This window comes from Saccoglossus kowalevskii, chromosome 22, assembly GCF_978046115.1.
Source record: "Saccoglossus kowalevskii chromosome 22, keSacKowa6.1, whole genome shotgun sequence".
NCBI lineage: Eukaryota > Metazoa > Hemichordata > Enteropneusta > Harrimaniidae > Saccoglossus > Saccoglossus kowalevskii.
The window spans coordinates 20,005,796-20,029,778 of record NC_140662.1 but is presented as its reverse complement, the minus strand read 5'-3'; the positions used below and the strand labels follow the sequence as shown (position 1 = coordinate 20,029,778).

Genomic DNA, 23,983 nt, shown 5'->3' with positions numbered 1-23,983 from the left:
AATGCATTATTCAATTTATCTCAATCGCTGACTTTTAGGTAAAAATATTCGACGTAATAGACAGAAGCACTGGGATACAATTGTTTGCTTTGTTTTCCAACCAGCATTATTATATGTGCCAACAGCACATTCCCACGACCCCCTCTGACAAATATACCGAGAGGGGAAATATGACCGATCCCTCCGATCTTCTGTTGGTTCGTCTTTGTCTTCCTGGCTTAGATCATCGCTACAACGCATAAAAATACAAGTTTGGTTGGAAAATCGTACGCGCAAAAGTCTGCAATACGGTTTCAATTAATTAACAGTGGTGGAATGGCGATTCCTACTGATATTGATATGGATATTGATATGATTATAAAATTACTGCGCATAGTTAGATCAATAAATCTGAAATGACAAAATAAATGCGCGTTTAATGAATTACGTGTTGGTGCTGATAAAATTATACTCACAACATCTTTCATTATATAGAAATGTGAATATACTTCATATATAGATGAGTGTACAATGTCGTAACCACATTCCTTCTATCTCTATAGAGGGACTCACTGTGCTATAACTTTCGATCCGTACCTGTATTCACCATGCACCATGCCCATGGCATGTATAGCGTTTATTTGCAAGATATTCAATACCCACAATGCTAATCATCGACTTGTTACTCGATTACTTAGTAATGTATTGTTTCAACGAGACGATGATCGATGATCGCGTAACTAAAATAACAACTAAAGTATCGGATGTTATGGATACGGCCTGTGTGTAAGAATATTAAATCCTTTATTCGTGAATTGGAAGTAAAAAACATGGAATAAACAGCTATGGCCTAGAAACACATTTCGTAGTCACCCCCCTCAAATCGATGCGCGTGCACTTTCATTTTTTTCTCTATTTTTAAATAGTCATTCAACTTGTACTTTTATTTTTTTTTCTAAAATGTTGACTAAAACAATTTAGTGCTCCCACCTTCTTATTATACTTAGCGTGCCAGCGTAACCCTAATGTAAGTCAGTTATAAAACGCCCTATCTGCAATCACCCGATAAGGTCACAAAATTCTAATTTTCCTAGACGAACAATATTTCGAATTGAAGACAGGTCATATATATTGCCATAACACCGTTAAGTAGACAGGGAGGTTTATTTTATTTGCTGTAAGTAACAAAACGTGTTTGATGCAACGTAATGGAATAGAATCACCGCCCGAACTGATTAACATCTGAAAATGATGTCATGCACCTGCGTCCAAGCAATGGCATTGTGATGCAAAAACGTCACCAGTTAATTCAAGGGCATCTAATACGAGATCCGTCTTCCTGATACGACACAGTGCGTCGTACGTTATATATAATAACGTTTATGTACAGGAACACAATCTAAGTCGAATACAACTTCTGACCTATGACCCAGTTGTTCATCGGGACACCATGCTAGCAAATTTGTATTTGAGAAGGCACATAATGTTAAATCACATAAGACTGAAAAACAGTCAAATTATCTTTGAGTATATCTTTTTATAGCTATCTATGGAGTGAAACATCGTGGATGATTACTGTACCTGTTTATTAGTCCATTGAACAGAAAAATACAGTCAAAATTGGAACGAAAATAAGCTGTTTATCGATAGTATTTTACAAAGCTATTTAATTTTATTAACATTGCATTTCAGATTCTATTTTGTTCAATAATTGTTTTAATCTTACCATAAAAGCACATGTTTAGTGTATTATCACGTGCTCAGCTCTTAAACAGTAATACTTTGACAACATTAAGCCGACCGTCTAACAAAATGCGACCGAAGTTTTTTGTGTGAATAAAGCCCTTGCATACACATACCTAATTATCCAAAGGACATTTGCCCGGGGGGCAGTTGAAACAGAATTCGTCTTCCAAATCAGGAGCCAATTAGCGATGGACTTACAGTTTTGTTAACGGTTGGCTTAATCAATGATGGTGCGATCCGACCGGTTTATTTGGCTGTGAAAGATTGGTATTTGAAGCAAACTGAAAAACGCGTTTGTCAACTTGTCTCTTTACTAGTATTTAGTTTTAAGCCGTATTCAATATGGCTTCCACATATAGTAAATAAGGCTAAATTAATCGCATTTATTTTATTAATATTTGTACGCCAGCTGACTGTGGTCTGATTGAGATTTGTGTATTGTTTATCGTGTAATGTACAGTTGACGTGTAACATATGTTATACATACACAAACACATTATACGAGAACATATCAATATAAGATAGAGGAGTTGTGTAAGTATGTACATATGGTTTAGTGATTAATCTAGAAAGTTTTAAGTATGTCAATTGTGTGCAGCTTGGAAATAAAAAGACATGGAAATAAATGAATGGTGGGAAATCAATTCAACAGAGAAAATGCAGTATATTAGTATCTAGGCAAGTTTGCATAATTATTGGTATCTACGCAAATTTGCATAATTATTCCATGAATTCTTGCAATTGATTTTCCAAATTATCAGTTAATAGGTTACAAAATATAAAATACTGCTAGCATAAGCGTTACGTCGCGACCTGGCCACCAGAATGCCAACTGATGACACAATGTATCGATTTAGTACATACTAATTAATATTCAAATTACATAATTTGGAGGTTCTAGTATGCATGATTTTTGTTCAATTACGTCATCGAGATGCTCATTTAAATTTAAGGTTAGTTGGCAACACGCCAAAATCAACCACATACACGAATTTGCTTTAAATTAATCCACTGTATTTATTTCGCAATACGTCGAATCACAGATTTACCTGCCATTGGCGGATTTGAAAAACACATCATCACGTGACACTACAGGTAAATATAATCAGCACACACTGGGTGTGATAAAATAAAAGTTAACCCGACAATCATCAGGATATTTTTTCGACTCTTAATGAAATATACTATCTGTAGTTCTGTACAGCGATATACAGCTCGATACTTCCTAGTTAAAAACAAATCTGCATTTCGACATACAGTATTTGCGGTTTACGCTCGTGTGACCTCCTCCGACTCTCAGTACTCTGAGCTTGGCTCGATAATTTGCCAAGGTTGTGATAACAATCAAGCACACTCTCCAGAGGATTGAATACCATTTACAGACCGTATTCAGAAATTAATTGTAATGTAAAAACCTTGCCCACGATTGGGACGTTGGGAATTCTATCCAAACCAGATTTCTTTGTTTGAAAAGGTCTGTGACCGCAACTCATAAAAAATATATATTGCTACATGAAAGCAAGCTAGGTACCCCTTAGATGTGACACCGTAGGATATATTATATTATATTATATTATATCAATATCCGTATTAGGGCATTGTGTGACGTCATTTTTGTTGTAGGCGATTATAACCTTACTGCGTTACGTGTGCCTATATACGCGCTATATACGGATGTAATCGAACCAAGCCACTTCCGTAAGTCAATCATTCAACGTAGTGGAATCACAGGCATATGGCTTTTTTTCAAGTAAAGTCATTTGACAGTTTACGCTAAATCTCGTTAGTATACAAGACAGGCGACGTGTCTGTTCACGCATTCCTTGCATGGGTAGATTGGGAAGTGTTTATTGTGTATTATAAAGATAATATTGATCGATATTTAGGAAACTAACCGTGATGATAAGTTCCTTTTATATTTTTAAACCATAAATATGCAAATTATCTAGTGAGCCAAAATCCAAAATTATTTTACTGATAAATTTTCTGAATCTTGAATTCTTGTCACTTCTATCGAGCAATCAATGCTAGTTTGACGGCTGAAGTACTACCCCCGACTACAAGACGCCTTGTTTGTTCTACAAATGCTTCAATCCATCCAAGCCTTCAACACTCCATGCCGCTATTATCCTATCCCTGCATTCTATATACGACAGGGTGACATGGCCTTATTTGGAAGCTATGTTTTGAGTACTGTAAAATGGTTCATTAAGGCTGGTTTTTAATTTTGCATATTTCGCTGACTGGAAAATGCGCTAAATTAAAACCCAGTGAATATTTTAAATTGAGCATAGAACACATTATCTAAATGATAAAACCGTGAATTTAAAATCCAATGAATATGCCTGAAATAGTAAACCAGTGAAAATTAGTCATTTTACAGTATTTATAACTGCCCATTACGAACAATATGGCCGACTTACTTGCTCTTTCCTGTAGAACCACATCTCTACAATTTAAAAAACAAACATGTTATGTTTGTTTTATCGAAGCACTCTCAAGTCACATTTCTGTCTATTGAACTCTTGTCATCTTGTAGCCATAGCAGCTCCTTTATGGTATAACCCATTTGATTGGAGCAATGATAATGTACGATACATTTACGAACTTCTAATATTGATGCATATACAGGTCTTGGCACCACAAAAAGCGATGTTTTACGACGATGGGGCATTATTAATAAGTAGAAATAACCAACATATCCAATGGAATCACTAGTCCTGCAATGTATTACAATAAGATACAGTACTTCATATGTTATGTTACTTGCACATTAAGCGTAAATCGTTGTTCACGATTGTTAACTTAGCTAAGAGCGAAATACAATATAGAGTACTGTCATACATTATTCCATAATGCAATGCCTGGGTTGGTTGACACGTACTCTTTGCAATATAGGCCGAGTACGCCGAATACAATAGTTTTGTCAATATTGTGTATCTGTATCTGTGCTACTACAAGACACTACGCGACATAGTACATTAAATACAACATAAACACATACACTTGAACTTGATTCTACTGAAAGTTCAGAGAATACATTCGCCTGGAGCGATTTCGATAGTTATATTCTTAAATACTGACTAATTTACATTTAATAATGTCTTGCTTTCATTGCTTGGATAATGTAATGATCTAATTATGACTATGCGTGTTCTATATATCATACAGGTATATGTGCCAACTAAGATCACATGTTTACCCACATGCTTACTGCAATGAATGGGGCACACGGGGCTACTCAAGTCAAGTAGTTGAACGTAGCTAGTTTGTCAACACTTCAATATCTATTTTTTGACTTTATGAGGGATTTTACAGAACGGATATTACAACACAATAGTTCAGTTTTGTCAGGTGGTCAATATCAGATGAAATGTACTTAAATTTTCTATGTGTTGTATGCCACACACAAGGCGTTGACTGTTTGTCTTACTGGGTGTGAACGCAAAACACGTCGATGAACTATTATCCTGGAAACAATTCACTCGACAGTGAAATATGGGATTCCAAATTTGTAATTAGTTGTTTTTCGGTTGATCTGAGTAAGAAATAAAAAAATAAGCAACGGAATTTGTGAAATTGTGAAGAAGTTGTGTTTATTATAATTATATATAGACCAGTGAGGAGCGTGTGTACTTACAGTGGCGTATTCCCATGATCGTAAGTTCAAATCTCTTGTCAGTGTGTTTATTTATTCGTAATATAACAAAAACGATGTATGACTAATGTGTATTTTGCAGGCAATACTATTATAAGCCACGTGACAATGTATATAATTATGTCATTTGTTAAAATTAAATATATAAAATCTAATACTCGACTGTTAAATAAAACATGTATCTAATTTCTTCACTTGAGTGTTGATTGAAAAATACACAACTCTGTAATACACACTGCTTTCTGTATGCGTGATCAATTTGGTTTGTAGTCTATTGTTGTTTAATTGAGTTCGAATTTCACAATATATACTATGTATCTTTTTCAAATAATTGTAAACAAATGAAATTTTCATCTGCAACACAAATAATATTTTTAGCAATACTATATTCAAATATTCGTTCGTGGTATATGTTCAAGTCTGGCTCGTTTAATCACTACTTCATGCAAAGAACATCGAAGGGAGAACGTTAGACATTTTTCTTGCTGTGGGCATAGTCAAGAAAATCGCCATCATTAAAGTTTTAAAGATGGTTGAGTCGAAACCAAGTGTGAAAAACCTTGTCTTAATTTGTGTGTTGCTAAAAATAAAAAGTTAAAACAGGAGGATTTGAAGGTTTGGCTGACTAACTGGGAGACCTTAGAAGAGGAAACCTGGTGATTGTAACCGAACTGGGCATCACCATGGTGTGCCTCGGGTGAGATTGTCAAAGAATATCCCTTTAGTCAAACTTTGAAGCAAAACATCCCTTAGGCCACTAGTATGTTAGTTCCTTGAGCTAGTCCCCGAGCAAAGTCGGAGTAAGAATATGTTGGGTCAAATTCTTTGTTTTGCCATGAAGCTGTATTATATATAGACAGGGATATAATCTCAGTAATTGAACATTCAAGGCAATGGTGAGATGTCAATTTTCTAATTTCATTCAGCATTAACTATGAGAGCACCATGTGTTCTCATGGAAACGGGCCTCTGTAGTATGTCTGCATGGGTAATGTGGCATGACCAGAACAGAATAGCCGTTAAGTCCATTCAGTGCCTGTCAGTGTAACACAACTGAGTCTTGCCAACCGAACATGATTGGAGCAAGATGGCAATGAGTTGCAACATGAATACAGCATGGCTTTCATTAGACTGCTGACGTTAGGCAAGCAGATCTGTAGACAGCTAACCACTGATTGAACTGTAGGCTCACTATGAAATAAGGGAACCCATATAATCACTCCCAATGAGACTAATAAGGTGGTTGCTGATCGAAGTATACTGATGAAGGTGTCACTCTGGGATAGATCCAGAACATTAGCTACACTGAAAAGTCTTGCATAGAATATCAAAAATGGTCTTAGATAACGTGTTGTTAGAGCTGTATGCTTGACACTCGGTGCTTCTGCTGCATCTAATTCACAAGTCATGCAGTTACAGTTACTACAATGATGTTGCATGCCTTGGGCTGGGATGAGCTTTCTCGGTCGTTTTTTCTGTTTTGAAGATTTGAAATGTTCTAACACTTATATAGCGATAGCATTTCAATACACTCTGTTTTATTTTCTTAATTTGGAGCTGAATTAAATCCGGCGATAAATTCTGACATTAACTAGTTGCCTGAGCCATAGGCCCAGCCGTAATCCAAAATTTACTAGTATCGGGTCTCTCAAACTGAAATGCTGTCCAGGCTGTACGACTCAAAGTCAAAGTCATCGCCGATGACATGCCAAGTTAGCTTATATGAACTAAACGAAATGTTATGACAAAGCTGACAAATAACGCCAATGTTTATGTTTACAATAGTTACCAGTCGTGTTTTCAAGATTATTTGTGAAACAATAACAATTGGAATTTCTCTAAACAAAACTTACATGGGAAGGTAAATGTACACTTTAAGCGAGTTTACAATTACAAACCTTACTGTTGGGAGTATAATCTTGTAAAACGTCACGAGGCCGAAGATTTATTAATGTTAAAGCGGGAGGGGGGGGGGAGTCGGCACCTGCGCATTCGTCAGATGGCCATAGCGTGTCATTGTTTACGAACAAGCGTCTACCCATGAACCTTTCCGTCTTTAGCGTGTGTTGTTATCGTCGCTTGGGACTCAATTCCCGCGCGTGCTCAGGTGACGGCCCTCCCGCTTTAACACACGAGGAAGCGAGGTAAAGTGTAAATGTTGCTGCACGTTACGTCTCATTTAATTCACGGGAAAGGACGTACGACCTGAACAGTTGGTCATGTGACCAAGTGTGGATGTGTATGTTCAAATGCTAAAGGTGATTTAGTATTGATATTCACCACCAACAACAGCACCATCTCTATCTATCTCGCTATAACGTCAATCACGAAACCATTGAATGTATCAATGGCGTGCGTCACAATGACGTCATTTATCTCCGGTTCTCTAATTTACATGATTCTTAAAATTGTTATATTAACAACACAGTTTACTCTTTTTTCAATTTAATGTTATTAATTACGTAATATTTCATTCATCAAGCCAGAAAATATGTCCATTACATTAATAACAGTTCCTATAAGCATTGTTTAAACTGACACAATCGTCATATGTGAAATATAATCATGGATCAGCTTCTATTTCACTTAATAATTGCAGCATATGCAATTAATATATTTTCGATAGTTTTGCCCAAAAAATCATAGTTCTGTCAAACTAGCACCATGACAATGTGGTTGATTTAAAAATTCTGTCACAACTGTGATTTTCAAATCAATTAGAAAAAAACGGCCTGCTGAGCACGGACAGTTATAATGCTGAATTCGTCTGAAACATGATTGCATGGTATCATCAGGAAGTCACAATTTTATTTGTTTCTTAGCGAAGATATGACAGTTCGAGGCGAACAACCATATGCAATCTTTATACGGTTATTTTTAGGTTAAATAGTGTGCTTTGTTTCTAGCTTCCATTTTGCTGCATTATCTCACCGGTTATCATTGATCAGAATAGATGAACCGTTGATGCATTATAATGGTTTCAGAATTAGGACAATTTTACGGGCTGTTATTTCGGTAAATGGTTTATACAGAATAAAGCGATGCTATGAGTAATACTAAGTAGTTGACAGATTAAATACAACATGTAGACAGGGACTTCCTGCAGCGAACATGAACAACACTTAACATACTATAACTATCATATTTCCATGACAACCTGAAATGTAGTATTAGCTGGATCCGTTTCGAACAAATTATCATAATTACGCACTGGGAATTGTCACGTGATTAAATAATTCAATTTATACAGTTATATTTGACGTAAATATTTCTGTAATATATTCTTTTTTTTCCGTGAAATCTGCAGTTCACGTGGAGGATTTGATGATATGCTTTTTCCGCACATATATCAAATGTCTTCGAAGCAAGTATGTCGCATAGATCAACGCAATCATAGATGCCTTCTTTGGGGATGCTGGAGAGATATTCGATAATATAAATTCTTAGTCTGAATATATGACAATCGGTACTTATCTCCCGCCAAATATGTTAATATGGAGGTCTTATATCTGCAACCAATTACAGTCGCCTACCATTTATAGCCTCTGAGTATTCTGTGAATTAAAATCGTGTGTTTAAATTCTAATAAATCAAAACCCGATCTCTATTTGTGCTATTGTAATATTAAAATAGCTCAATGTTTTCAATCACCTCGTGTCATCTCGTATAGTTCATGAAAATCGGTAAAATAATCTATCTCCCGCATGTTTAAATGAACAATAAAAATAAATAATTGTGAACACGTGTTTTGTCAGTAATAATACATCAGCAGTGCTGAGTTATTGTGTGTACAGTGTATCTGTATTGATAATATTGGATTATCAGTATAACACATCGGCATACATTGGATCAGACATAATAATTAACGAGCACTACATCAATTCATTTTTTTTCTACAGATTTTGGTCACATCATTTATTCAGCTGTTACTTTCTGTACTTTATTCATTTACTCGTACGACTATTCAAATAAAGCCACGTTTAACAATATTTTAGTTGGCAAACAAGGAATGCTGAGTTGAAAGCCATTAAGTTCAATAAGAATGGCAGTGACACTAATGTTCTAATGAGCTTGGTATTGATTTATTCAAGGCTGAAATTTTAGCAATGTTGGTAAAAATTCAAAATGAAAAAAATAAATATTTATTTGGTAGAATCTAGACTAAATATAAACCAATTAAACTGTCACCTACCACTAATGACTGTGTACGCTTTGTAATGAATATACATTATTTGATGTATGGGGGAACATTTGAAAGACAGACAGCTGATATTAAATTTAATGTATACATTATTAACGATAATGACTTTCATATTCAGTTGAAACATATGTGTCATTTCATAAATAACCTAGGGTGACACATGAGGACAGGGGAGTATGAACATGTCTCAATTAGTACTGTCTATGTATGTTATAAATAATATTGAATGTGGTATACGTCTTCATTGATATATTCTTATATGAAGAATATCGAAAAAAATCGAATACTCAACCTAATTATATTGATAACAGCAGGAAATCATTACCCTAGTATTCAGGAGACGATAAATTACGTTGTCATTCGCGATGCCTCATGGTGTGGTATGTGTATTTATACAGAACCACTCATCAATCGTCGCATTACATACGTCTGACTTTTTGAAAAGTTTATGCAATATTAAAACACTTACCTTGTTAATCTCATTAAGGGAACAATGTTGTTTAGTCTATGTCCAGAGACTTAAATGCTTTCGGCTGTAGCGTAAAATCCTGCGATAAAAAAAGTTGATAGGTGCAGATGGATTAAATTAAACTAAAAATTTTTATATTTTTCCCTAACTGTGAAGTAACTAGACGCAATAGTTTTAAGAGTAACACTGAATCACGCAGTGGTCGAGTCGTTAACGTGATTACATTAATCAGTTCAGGACGCATAGAAGAGAAAAACAGTTTGCATTTGTTTGTCGAATGGTCTAGTACTAGATCAGATTTTACTGTAGGATCAAACGGGTTTATGGTATAATACATGGTGCACGAACAATAATATTGTAGCTATTTAAAAATTACACATTTTGTCACTATGTTGAGGTGTCGTAATCGTATTTTCCTAATGCAAAAATCCCCATCATACATCTCTCATATATGCATTTACACTACCGCTTCCCTGACTAGTCGAACGTTTTGAGAAATATGCACCATACTGCACCGAATAACACGATATTTCAATACTATAAAAAAAGTATACGAGAGAAATGTCGTTGTCATGGCGATCAATATCACGATTTTGCTAACGTGAACGTGACAGTTATTCTCTCAATTTAATTAATATGCATACATGTGAGGCTGGCACTGACATGTATTGATGTTCCCTATTGAATTGTCAATATAATTAACCGATAATACTTTCCCCCACAAGGGCATATTGGGTGGTATATCAGATATAACCACGGGGGAAAACAGTATCGAACATAGCATATTGGGTGAATCCAATACCACACCGTGGCCATTTATTTATAACAAACGCTATGCAATTGGTGAGGACCCTGGGCGTCATCACTGAATGCTGACTATATGACGTCATCACGCACGAGTATTTCACAACCACTTTAAACATTGGAATATACTCGATATATTCTTGACATACATATTTGTATTTAGCTCTTTCGTATTGAACAGTTTCACCCTCATTATTTTTACCATCAAGTTAAAATGAATTGTATTATTATAATACAAAGACGTATATTGTCGCGTCACGTTACGCTGCGCCGACGTCAATAATGCGATACCTGTGTTTGTCGCATTAACATTACAGCATAATATATCATTATACATCTGTCATCGTAAAGCCATAAGTTACAGCGTGCCGTAATTTTGCGGTATTTTACGAGGTATTTTCATCCTACCATATTAGGAAATTCGAATTCCAAATATGGAATGATTGCCCGCGTAAGCGTCCTCTAATAATAAAAACAAGCATGGCTGCCACCAGGGTTTGACCGGACTCCACACAAAGATGTTCGCTTATTCTCTTCTAAACTTTTTTGATTTCAGCATTCCCATGATGTATCCTTGGAAGGACAAAAATGTAAAATAATAAGGTTATTACGAGGATATCTCAAAGTATGCACGAAGACAGTATAACCTCATATTATTTCTACTACATTTCCGTGAACTACAATAAACTCAACGCACATTTTGTTCTCTATATTGTTCCCCTCGGTGTCTATCGCCAGTAGACAGGTCAGTTCTTTTGTCATTAGGCATCCACTGATGTTTAAAAGAAACCTACCTACGTGTCTCTAAAATCAGATGCTGATCAGAGTGTTCAATTCAATTACAGATCATGGAAATAAGAAGATATTCTAAATTGATTGTTCCAATCGTTTCCGTAATCTGACCCGTATATCGCACCACAATTTCCTTTGATTACGGCGTTATACGTCGAAACATCGTGGAGCCACCTTTATATGCTCACACTGATAGAGCCAATAAAGCCGTCTTCTCGTCCAATACGGAGATTATAATTGGTATAATTTAAATGTTATCGTTACTCTGACATACTTGTCCTAGTTTACGTGATATACATACTAAAAAATTGCGAAATAGAATATGTATTATCTTCGGCGATCAAGCTAAAAAAACATAAATCATGGCGATGTCAGGAGCGACATGGTTTATGAATTACTTGGTCATGTCGTGCTAATGGGTCTTGAACTCGTACGCAATGATGCGATGCTCGGTGCTTACAAATGTGTTAGTTGCCGATCATAAGCTATAACATGAATTGCAGGATCACTTTTTCTCGACTTGAAGAAAAAGCTAGATAATCCAGGTGAATTTCCAATTTATTTTACGAAAAGTTGTTTTTCTTCAATCTACGCTTTAGTGGACTCGTTTATACATAGATATTTGATATGAATCCAATGACTACTTCATCGGAAGTCACACCCTCTTTGAGGCAATTTTTCGTGAAACTGAATTATACGCGACACTTGAATACCATAGCCTAGTCGCGACACTTGTAAAGCATGGTCACTTTGCGGCACATTTCGTAAACCTTGTAACGTAACAATGCTCTCAATCATGAACCTTAATGTTACAAATTTTGTTGCCGGTTTTGTTTGGAAAGCTGATCAAAACATGGTGATAATTGTATCCAAAATGTATATGACATCATCTTACTAACTTGTACAGGTTATGTAATCGCGAGTGATATATTATTCTTTGTATTGTGTTGTCAATTACAAGGGAAGCCACTCACGTACTGTGAAAGAGTTAATTATTCACTGGGTTTTAGTTTTGTATATTTCGCTGACTGGAAAATTCGCTAAATTAAAACCCAGTGAATACGTGAAATGTAACATAGAACACATTATCTAAATGATAAAACCGTGAAATTGAAACACACTGAATATGCCTGAAATGCTAAATCAGTGAAATTTAAACCCAGTGAAAATTAGTCATTTTACAGTATTTACTGAGACCCGTGCAGTAACTTGTCCGTATATTTGTAAAGTTTTAAACTACATTTTTGAGTATGCATATTCCCTACCATGTTATCAAGCACTACACAGTGCAAATCGTGATACATCTGTGAGTTTATACTTAGCAAGTATTGAAAATAAACGCCGTGTAAACGAGGTGAATTCATACGACATAATATTATTATTGCCACCAGGGACAGCGAGTACGCATGAATGGACGTTTTATTTCTATTTTCTGTTTCCACGATAATCGCAGACACGCGTGGTACAACCCATTAAGGCGGCGTTCTTTATGGCAAAAAAAAAGGAGATGGGAATTATATAATGTACGGAAACAAGTTTACGGAATGTAATATAATAGCTTAAGTGTTTTTCCACACGTATATTTTATACTGCTATGGACTCACTACTATCACGTTATTCCTGCTGTTCACTTCAATGTATATCCCGTGAAATGAGTGAGGCGTTATTTCTTTCCTTCAGTTATTGCTGATTCAGATTACTATGAAAGCAATACGTTATGTTCTTAGATTTTATTGTAATCGCGACATAGGTATTTTAATAAATGAATTTTTAACCACATAAAAATCACCGAATCACACCGAATATAGCTCTAAACACAATTGAAATGACAAAGTGACCATACACAAGGCAATATCGCATAGAATGCAATGTGAAAACTAAGGGTCGAGTAATTCCCATTTTGTTCATCACGTGATGGGAGAGCGTAGAAAATTATTACACATAACGCACACTATTATGGGAATATAGCACATACATTCACCAGTGAAAAGCCGACAGAAAGAGAGAGACTTAGCCTCTCAAGCTGGCGATATATTTGATTTTTCCCAGGGCCCCTGGTAAGTTGTCATCTTGTACGATAATCCCTGAAGTTCGCGTGACAATAGATATCGCTTTCTGTGGACCTGGACTCAAAGCCCCGCGGCCATTTTTTTTCGCTTGCAAGTGATTTACGCTACAGTGTCGCTATATAGCGCTTATGCTATGCTTTCAGTGTCTACATTTCGGCGATGGCCATTACAAATTGACACTAATGACACAGAAGATGTTTATTAAAAATAAAAATCGCAGACAAAAATGAATAGTGAGAGCTATTACCCGTTAATGTATTATGATTTGGCTGGTATTATGATGTATCAACTAATTGACCAACGAAACGCACATATTACGAATTGTTTTGAGGACGACATTGAAACTGGTTATAATCATGTGGTAATCGCAGTACTTAGAATACACGTATCTATTGATTGCATCACAGTGACGTCATACACGAGAATTAGTGTACGGCGGATGGTACAATATTCTACAATACCGTTCATTTTCATCAAATTAAGAAGTGTTGATTGTAAATACTAGTACACGACATTCTGCTCGTATCGTACACAGTATATTTTGAATTCACATATATACAATTCTGGATTTCTGTAGACATATTTCAGATGACACCAACTTCGTATTAGTTATATTTCCAGTGAAAAGTTGCTGTAATAGTTATTCGAAACATGTACCATTTCATAGTCATGTTTCATGGGAGCAATAATGTTCGCCCAGTGTCACTTGTTATACTGTAAAATACTTTATTTTAGCTGGAATTATTTTTCGCTGAATATACTTTTTGGGCGTTTTGTTTGGAATTTAGTTTCACTAATTTTTGATGAGTTGAATGTAGGAATATTAAAATATAGGAAAAAGATATATTCGCTGGATTTTATTTCACTGAATCATTCCTCCAGCGAAAATCAATTCCATGCGGAAAATAAGTATTCTACAGTAGTTTTGAAAACTGCAGTTGTAGTATTGACATTTTTATCGAATCTAATTGATAGCCTTCTCTGTCATCTCGGTGTACTTATTACCAAACGCTTCAGCGTGGTATTAAGAGTTTGTTTTTACCAAACGCTTCAGCGTGGTATTAAGAGTTTGTTTTCAGGGGTGGGTGATACCAAGGTGGGAAATGGATGCACATATGGGGTTAATTCCTTGAATTGCAATATAGAGGGTTCAGGCTGAAATACAATATATAGTGTTTTCATGTTTCGTCTGATATTTCTGTGGTATTCTGCTGCTGTAAGTAATGCACGATTTGTTCCGAAATTCAGTATATTGTGTGTATTCCAGGGTTATTCGTTTTTTGCTGAAAACACCCCTATTTTTTAGTGGCAGAGTTTGAATAGTCTCACTCCCACTGGGAAATCTGCATTGTTGCTTGAATGTGAGTTAATTAAACACATTTTCCAGACCGGCGAAAGAGTATGCAACAGCCAATTTTAACAGCCTGTCACGTGATTTTAGTCTGAATGTCAACATGAACAGGCTAGTCCATTTTACGCAGGAGTAATTGGGAGTAGAATATGTGAGGGATAGTATCAACAGAGATGTGTATAGTGAAAAGTAATATCTATCCTTCATTTACATCTCTGAGCATTTCTGTTTTAGTATATTGGTTTGAAAATGTTGGACTTGCATGATTTGCAATGTGTTTTTTTAATGGGACTCCCCTATTGATCGAATCCCGGGTTTGAACGAGAACGGCACACCACGTGATTCGTTTGAATACAATGCTGATGGCAAACATGCCGTGTTACTGCGGTACTCCACTGACGGGATGACTTACTGCATGCTACAACTTCGCTTGTGATGTTGCTTGTTAGCCATGGATTACATGAATCTTGATTACCAGTCAAATGTTGCTCATTTGACGTTGGTAATCTTTATTTGGAACTGAGTAACTTCCTGGTACTTCGTACTATGATAAAAATCAGTCAACATACATCAAGTTCTCACAATCGTAGTATTCCATGTGATGTACACCTAATATGCCAAAAATGTTGCTGAACGATTTGAACTGAATAAAAATAGCAGACGAAAATTTGTTTACAAAATAAAAATACTTCGGTTGCCAATGAAAACCGGTAAAAAACAAGCAATATGTTTTCGGCTGTTATCATGGAAGGGACATGAACGTGAAGCTAACGTCTGTTTATAACTAAAACCGGGCACCTGATACGAGGTTTGCAAAATAACATGGCAGTCATTAGAAGTCACTTTATTTTATTGTTAGGACGTATTCAACCGTTAAATGTATAATTTCCAATCGTTTTGCGATAGTATTTTCTAGATTGGAAGCAGCATTTACATTTTATTCAAAGTTCAAAGCTGCGTTGGGATTCCGTTGACAGTGGTAACAATGTCGGCGCCGGTGATCTCTTACCAGTGCGCAACGTAGCCAAAATAAAAGGCATGATCATTTGGGCACTGCTATTACAAGACTTTGGCTGTTGCCATGGTAGCGGTGGGTCAGGATTGTTTTTCCAATTAGTGATGGTACGACCTGCCTGTCAAGTATGAACCGTGACAAAATCAGCCAAGCCAAAAAAAAATCACAGAAGAGTTAAAAAGCCATTCCTGCTGAACAGTTACTTTAACTTCGGGGTCAACTTTCTCATTAATGAAAAAAGATATCAAAAATTCAAATAGTAACTTTTTGCCCACACTCCAGCCGAGGACAATGAGCTATGTCTGAGGTGTTGTATCACAGGGAGTTGGACAAACTTGTGTATTTTAATAAATTATTGAATAATAAAATGTTATATAACTTTTCTTTGACCCCCCTCCCCTTCCTGGTATCTATTTCAAGTATTTTTGTCAGGTTCAAATCGTTCACCAGCATTTTTGGCATGTTAGATGTACATCACATAGAATACTAGGATTGGGAGAACTTAATGTTTGTTGACCACCTGGAATCTGAGTTTTATAAATCTTGAAGGGCTCTCGGAAGATCCACCCGCTGCCTGGACCCGCAGTAAAATCTCCGATTAATATGGAGCCGCAACCATCAACATCGATATACCATGAGGTTTCTGCTGGCGACGTTGCGGCGTTACTCAGTTCCAAATAAAGATTACCAACGCCAAATTAGCAAAATTTAACCGGTAACCAAGACTCAGTCTATCCACGACAAGCAAGCAACATCACAAACGAGGTTGTAGTGTGCAGCTCACGAGTCAGCGACGACCGATTTCAACGAAAGTCATTCCGTCAGTGGAGTACCGCAGTTGCACGGCATGTTTGCCAATGTACAGATCTGTGGAGGAACTTTTAACTTCAACATCAACCGTGTATCGTAGTCGCCCAGTTTAAGTTCTGGTTCTGTCGTGGTCCCAACTAAAGGGCGACAGTCGTCGTGTCGCGTCCTGTTCGATATGGGACTCACAGCGACGTATACAACGCGTGTAAAATACATTGTTTATTTACATGAAATTCGAACACACGCTGTGCTACGACCACCGCGCTTAAACATCCACGAGTTATTTATTCGGACAATGACTTAAATTAGACGTCTGATTATTTTATTTTCACACGTACAGCGACACGCGTTCTACACTGACAAGCGTTGCTAGGTCGCAGCACTGTCTTGGAGCATATTAATGGGCAATTGGGTTCCCCGATCTAAATTTCTATCCCGGTTTGTTGCACGTTCTTTTTTTAATATGAAATAATCAAATATGGGACATGTGTATAATAACAGAACCCCACACCCTCCCCGTGGCTTCGCTCGTGAAAGTACGGCAGCAGGATACACCGCATCACTCGTGAAAATAACTTCCATACGCAATGAAAGCCACGGGGAGGGTATCTGTCATAATACTTCATTATCACTGAAAACATTTTTCCCCTGAAATAAATTCCAGTGAATATGCCATTTCCCTCATACTATATTGAGACACAGCGCAGTGAAAAATAGATTCACATGTAATGCTTGAAAACATGTCAGCAAAAATAAATTAAGTGAAATTCTACGTGACTTCATAATAGTTGGAAATGAACACATTACACCCGACCCTACCACTCCATATACAATGTAAACTACACCCCAAAACATCCTTTCACCCACAGTTACTACCGTGTTTCACCAGTGTATTCTATTTGACGTCAGAAGAAATTGAAATAAACAAATTAATTATAATTTCAGCCTCTAGTTGACCACTGATTAAATAAACTACCTCGTCTTTATGTCAACTTGCAGTTATTCGTTGCCTACATCAGTGACTTCAAAATATATGTTTCAATCCCAGGAATTTCACTCGCTGTTAATTGCATGGGAGTGGCAGTCTTTAATGAATTTCTATTGTCATGTCAATTTCTTGCGATTACTCGGAAAATGAACCACATACCGCCTAGGTGCTGTGACCAAATCCTGGTATAAGCACCGGTTAGGCAGTCTTGAACTATGCATGTGAAGCCAGCTGTGGGGTATATCCAATCCTATCGATCTTTCATTGTTTGGTAACTATTTGCTGCAAATGCAACAAAAATCAATATAAAAATATTACCCACACAGCATTCTACAGGTTACTTGTCTTATACTAGTATTACTTTTACATTTTCAGTAAAACTGAAATAGCATGATACAAATTCAAAATCCAGAATCATTTTGATTTTGTGGAAAGGAAGTATGTTTTTCTGTTTATTTTGACCTTGAATTTGGCAGGGATGTTCGTAGTCTCTTGCAGTCGAAATAAATGAGACCGGCATGTCTACTGGTTTTTAACTTAGCCAGTCTAACATATGTGACTGTCAAATTGATTCCAACACTTTCAGTATATGAACACGCGTTGCATCATGGAAAGATGTCGACACAGTAGACATTTGCTAAAAAACACAAAACAGTTTATACAGGTCCAGCATATTTATGATTATGGATTTCAAGGCGAAACAAATATTATGTATTATGACCGCATGTCAATTGCCCTGCATCTTTGCAAATCCTTCCCCAAAAAACAAGGTCAATTTAATACTGCAGATCGCCACCGAATCAACATACTGCAGGACGTTTAACGCGATTCTTGAGGCAATACACGAGGCAACGCGATGACTTGAACGGCTACACGAGGCAACTGACTGTGGTGACGGGCGACCGACATGACGGTCATTCAGAAATGACGTTGACAGACCTGTCTTGGCGACAGTGTTATATCATACATAAGAGGAAGTTGGTTTGGTAAGACATGCGTTGCTTGGTGCATTGCTCATGAATCACCACTGTTAAACTTGTCTTTAAAAAACAAGATCGATCGATTTATTTGCCATGAGTGATCGATTCCATTATTAGTCATCGAAACCTTGGTTGACAGGATGTCAATGATCGTGGCAATGATAATGGAAAGTATTTTCTTCATTGCCATATTATGCGTGGTATCCATGGTAACGATCCAGTACGGGTGGTTAATACATATTATGTTCGTTTTTTTGAAATAATCCATGAATGATGGATAAAAAGTGTGTTTAAATCTAGCTCGGTGGGGGAACTACTCGCACCGGCCACAAAAGACGACATAAAAAAAATCTTGGCTATGAAAAAGAACAAATTTTAGGCACATTTTGTGATTATTTTTTTTTTTTGATGGGAAAGTGGTATTAACCATACACATATAATGAAACTGTGTTTAATATTTTAGCAATGAATGTATACACAATTGTGGATGAAAAGTAAATCGGCAACCTGATTCATCTGGTTTCGGTCTTAGTTCAAGAAATTTGTTTCAATTTGGAATACTAAGCGACTGTTTGATATTCTGATGACATTTGATTCTCGGGCAATAGAGAGTAATGTTATCACAAAGTTACAGAGTCCATTGACATCCGCCATGCTTCCGTGGATATGACGCTCGTAACTCAACACGTATTGTTTCTCGTTATTTTCTGTGTCTACATATTCAATAAACTACGTCGATCGTTGAGTGATACTTGATACACGATTACAGTGTTTATACCTAGACAACAGTTCCGGACACCAGGTCGATAAACTGCCCGTCGTGTACAATTTCTTAATAATGTATTTAACATTTAAACTGATGTTTTCGTTTGTTCAATACGGTCTTGTTTTAAAACACAGGAACAATACTTACCGACGTACGAAAACGTTGGATTCATTCCAATAACTACATAGTTTGAAATTGTATATATCCGAAAGTTGTTGGTGGACGTATATTATTACATCGTGATTCATTGGTTTGCTACACAATACAATACTCCATTCTTAAGTCATGCTGCATATTAACCATATACAAATAAATATGTTACATACGGGTATATTTAACCTTTGACCATTCATCAGAATATGTTTCAAGTGATATCTTCTTTACAGAAGATTATTTATGTTTGATTACCATCGCAATCTTTTTTAACCGAATTTCTATATTCGACGTCAATAATATTATATTTATAAATATAAAAAAAAATATATGTAAATACATCTGAAGTTGGCAGCGAAAAATATGGAATTATTATACTTTGTGTAAAATCATCGTCGAATCGCACGGTTTCGCAAGCTCGATGTAATCATACTCTCTGATGGCCGAATAAAATAACATTTGCTAGCGAAGATGGTGTAAAATGTGAGACATTGATTTATTTGTAATTCTACAATACACATTTAGTTTTGAATTATTCTGATTCATTGCCGAATCTTATATTCATTGGATTGAAAATAGTATCAGACTATTGTCTAGAACAATAACTATATAATTTAACAACGCAATACGATGGTCGGGTAGAAAATCCATGAATAAATGCAAAACAAATTACCTCCGGCGTGGTTCATCTCCGAACATCGGACGTGATTTCATTACAATTCGACAATAAAATGAATTGAAATAGGCCGCGAGATCAGAGCGTGCTTACAAATGCATGACATACGCCTCTCTCTCTCTCTCTCTCTCTCTCTCTATCTAAACACCCTCTACGCGTGCTCCTCAGGTCTCCTGTATCTGCAGTGTCGACACGGGTTGTCTTTGTTGTCATGGGAAGTGCATGCAGACATATCAATGGAAAATGGAATAACCGATGGCAAATTCGATGTCTGGCGACATGAGAAATTGATGCCGATAGAATCAATGACAATAGTTCAAAATGACATTTCTTAGAAACAAGAAATTTGTATTATCGTATTACTGCATTTTGTTTTTCTCGCTTTATCGTTCAACTGAAAAAAATAATCAAAATTTCTGAATAAATAATATACGAGCAATATATTTTAGTTGAAAATTGTTATCTCGCTGTTTGTGTTAGATCCGCTCTATTGATTTCAGGGTTAGTGCTTGGTCTGTTCTGGCAGTTACAAATTCCGCTGAGATTCATGAAGCCTTCAAGCACAGATACCCAGTACACTGAGTGTAGCAACCACTCAAACACAATTACCACATCCCTAGTATACGACCGTAGTAACCACTCAAACACAATTACCACATACCCAGTATACTGACCGTAGCAACCACTTAAACACAATTACCTCATACCCAGTATACTGACCGTAGCAACAACTCGAACACAAGTGCCACATCCCCAGTATACGACCGTAGCAACCACTCAAACACAATTACCACATCTCCAGTATACGACCGTAGCAACCACTCAAACACAATTACCACATCTCCAGTATACGACCGTCGTAGGAGATATTAATGTGCATGTGACCCAGAGTTAGTTGGGAACCAGAATTATGTATTTAATATGGGACTTTTTTGGCCTGAAATAAAGGATTAATAATAATAATTAATAATAATTGTATGACTTGGTAGAAGTGTGTACAAATCTTTTGCTGGGCATGCAGTCGCTGGGCTGGCGTGACTTGTTAGCTTGTGTATATATCTGGTAGCGTCACTTATGTGTTGGCTTCGAATACAAACACAACGTTCAGCACTATCAGTGAGGTTTGATTGACAAACCTCATTCACGGTGCTGAACGTCACCTACATAAAACGTAAATTGCAATTTACCGCACTGTGATGACGCATTTGTTGTTGAATACGGAAAAAGGGACCGAAGCATGCACACTGAGTACAAAATATTCTAATGACCTTTAACGAGGCCATGACGTAGACATAACTCATGAATATTATTTGAAAGTGCTATTATTAATAGAAAGCATTTATTATGAAACGCCGGAATCACATATATTCGGTCCTGACTCCCACTCTATTGTGGTTATTTGAAGACTGTAAACGCTTTCTGTCATACTAAAACGATCACCAAATTTACCAACTGTTTATGGCCTTTACACTCAAGTCTGAATGAGCGTAGGCAAGCCTAAATAGGTTTCGATTGTATACAGCGCCACCAGTGGCAGTTTCCGGCTCCTTGCGTCCAGTGTTGACATTGAGTGGTGAGCATGTCTGCTATAAAGGGAATGCGTTATGTCATCATTTGCTTCCAGTCCCTAAATATGTCATTTCGTGCTTGACATGTCTGTCATGACTAGTATATGAATGAAACTTGAAATTTCGTAGTACATGAAATAATGACCCTAAATGATTCAGTTTTTCATGTGTAATTGTAACGCATGTTAAGGTTATATGTCACATAAACTTGTTTCCCATAATACAGTTCGTCACTGTATGTCACTTTGTGGGATCGCGGTGACCAATATCAGCTGTTTTCTACGTGTAACACAATCCGATCATTGCATACGCCCTCAACGTTCAAGTACAACACTATCACCACATTGTCCCAAATGTCTAATATGATGTGTGTGGTAATTCGCAATTTGACGTGTCATTTGAATTCGACGAATAAGTAAGAAGCAAACTATATTGACGCCTGGCACAAAAAACAATCATTTTTGTATGTCTGAAATTTAATATCAGATAACTTAACTTGCCACATGTCTTTTTGGAAAAAGTATCCAGAAAGTGTGATATAAGTTAGTCATGCTCCTTATAAATTACGTGATCATGGTTACATCACAGGATACTCCTAAACAAACAACAGAAATCGTTATGCCGAACACTGGAGGGCGATGTGCATTACCTGGAGATATGACTGTTCTCTATTTTCTTCCACAGTGGCGGCTTTACAGTGTTATGCATGCCCGCCAACTGAAGACTATAACAACTGCAGTACTCCACAAAACATTGAAAGATGCCAAATTGGTGATGACAATTGTTTCACGCAAACACTGTATACTGGTAAGTTTCTATTTCTAAAAACAATGCCCTTACTGTCATATTTAAAGGACGGTGGTCGTCACGCCGCGTCCTGATCATAGCGACGTTCACAACGCGTGTAAAATACATAGTTTGTTTACATGAAATTCTAACACGCGCTGCGCGACGATCACCGGTCTTTGAAATGCAACTGACTTTCAGTGGGTTTAAAAGGCGGTGGTTCTCGCTCCGCGTCCTGTTCGATATGGGACTCATAGCGACCGTGACGTGCGCGTTTATTTAGATGAAATTCGAAGACGCGCTACGCCACCCTCAAAGCTCATTTATGCTTTATTTATGATATGCTTTTAAAACTTGTTTTTCATATTTTAAAAGATGTTATGCATATGGATGTTATTCAATACATCCATGCATTTCCGTGATGGCTAATTAATTATATGTAACATCACGGGACAAATGGATTTTGTGAGGGCGTAGCCCGAAAAAAACTCCCGGATGTCCCAGGATGTTACCCACTTATACGTTGGCTGCTTCAATTCAATTGAAAGCAGTAGACAAGGTCAACTTATTTCCCCCATCAGCAAATAATTCTATAATTTCCACACTGTTGATACTGACCACTCAGCAGTCAGGACCACACCTTCTTTACGACTCGAAAACAACTAATTTTTGGACCAGCAAATACTACCATGACTCGACTGACTCGACTCTCATTACTACATGAATTCGCCAGCTGTACGACTGTTGTTGATTGGCTACTGTTTGGCTCTTACAACTCGCCTCTATTATGTGGTGTTCCTAAACATAGCCTACCATGAGACATTATTTTCTGTTCAATTCTGTAAGTGTGTTAACTGTGTTTTATTCATGAACATACAACTCACATAAGTCAATGGTTGAATGAACTTCAAACGAATCGTAATTTCGGAAGTAAAATGCTCTTATATCGGTCTTATTTTATTCCGATTCTAATAATGTTTATAAATATTATTTAGAAAAATGTCAGTAAACACAACATAACTAGTTTTTATTTAATACTATTTTGTTCACAATTATTACCATTAAATACAAAACGCAATTTCCGCCGTGACATGCTTTGTGTTATGGTAATAACCACACTGAACCCGTCAAACAAATGAGCTTGAACAATTTCAAAAAAAAAAAAATAACCG

At 36.6% G+C, this 23,983-nt stretch overlaps 1 protein-coding gene across 2 annotated transcripts in view; it reads left to right on the top strand.

Moving 5' to 3' along the window:
* Nucleotides 1-23,983, top strand: part of LOC102809995 (uncharacterized) — an 80,354-nt gene that overhangs the window by 31,993 nt on the left and 24,378 nt on the right. For both annotated transcript variants that reach the window (XM_085495929.1, XM_085495928.1), the window contains exon 2: nt 22,710-22,832. In XM_085495929.1, the coding sequence (XP_085352055.1) occupies nt 22,710-22,832 (123 nt within the window). The remainder of the gene's footprint in view (nt 1-22,709; nt 22,833-23,983) is intronic.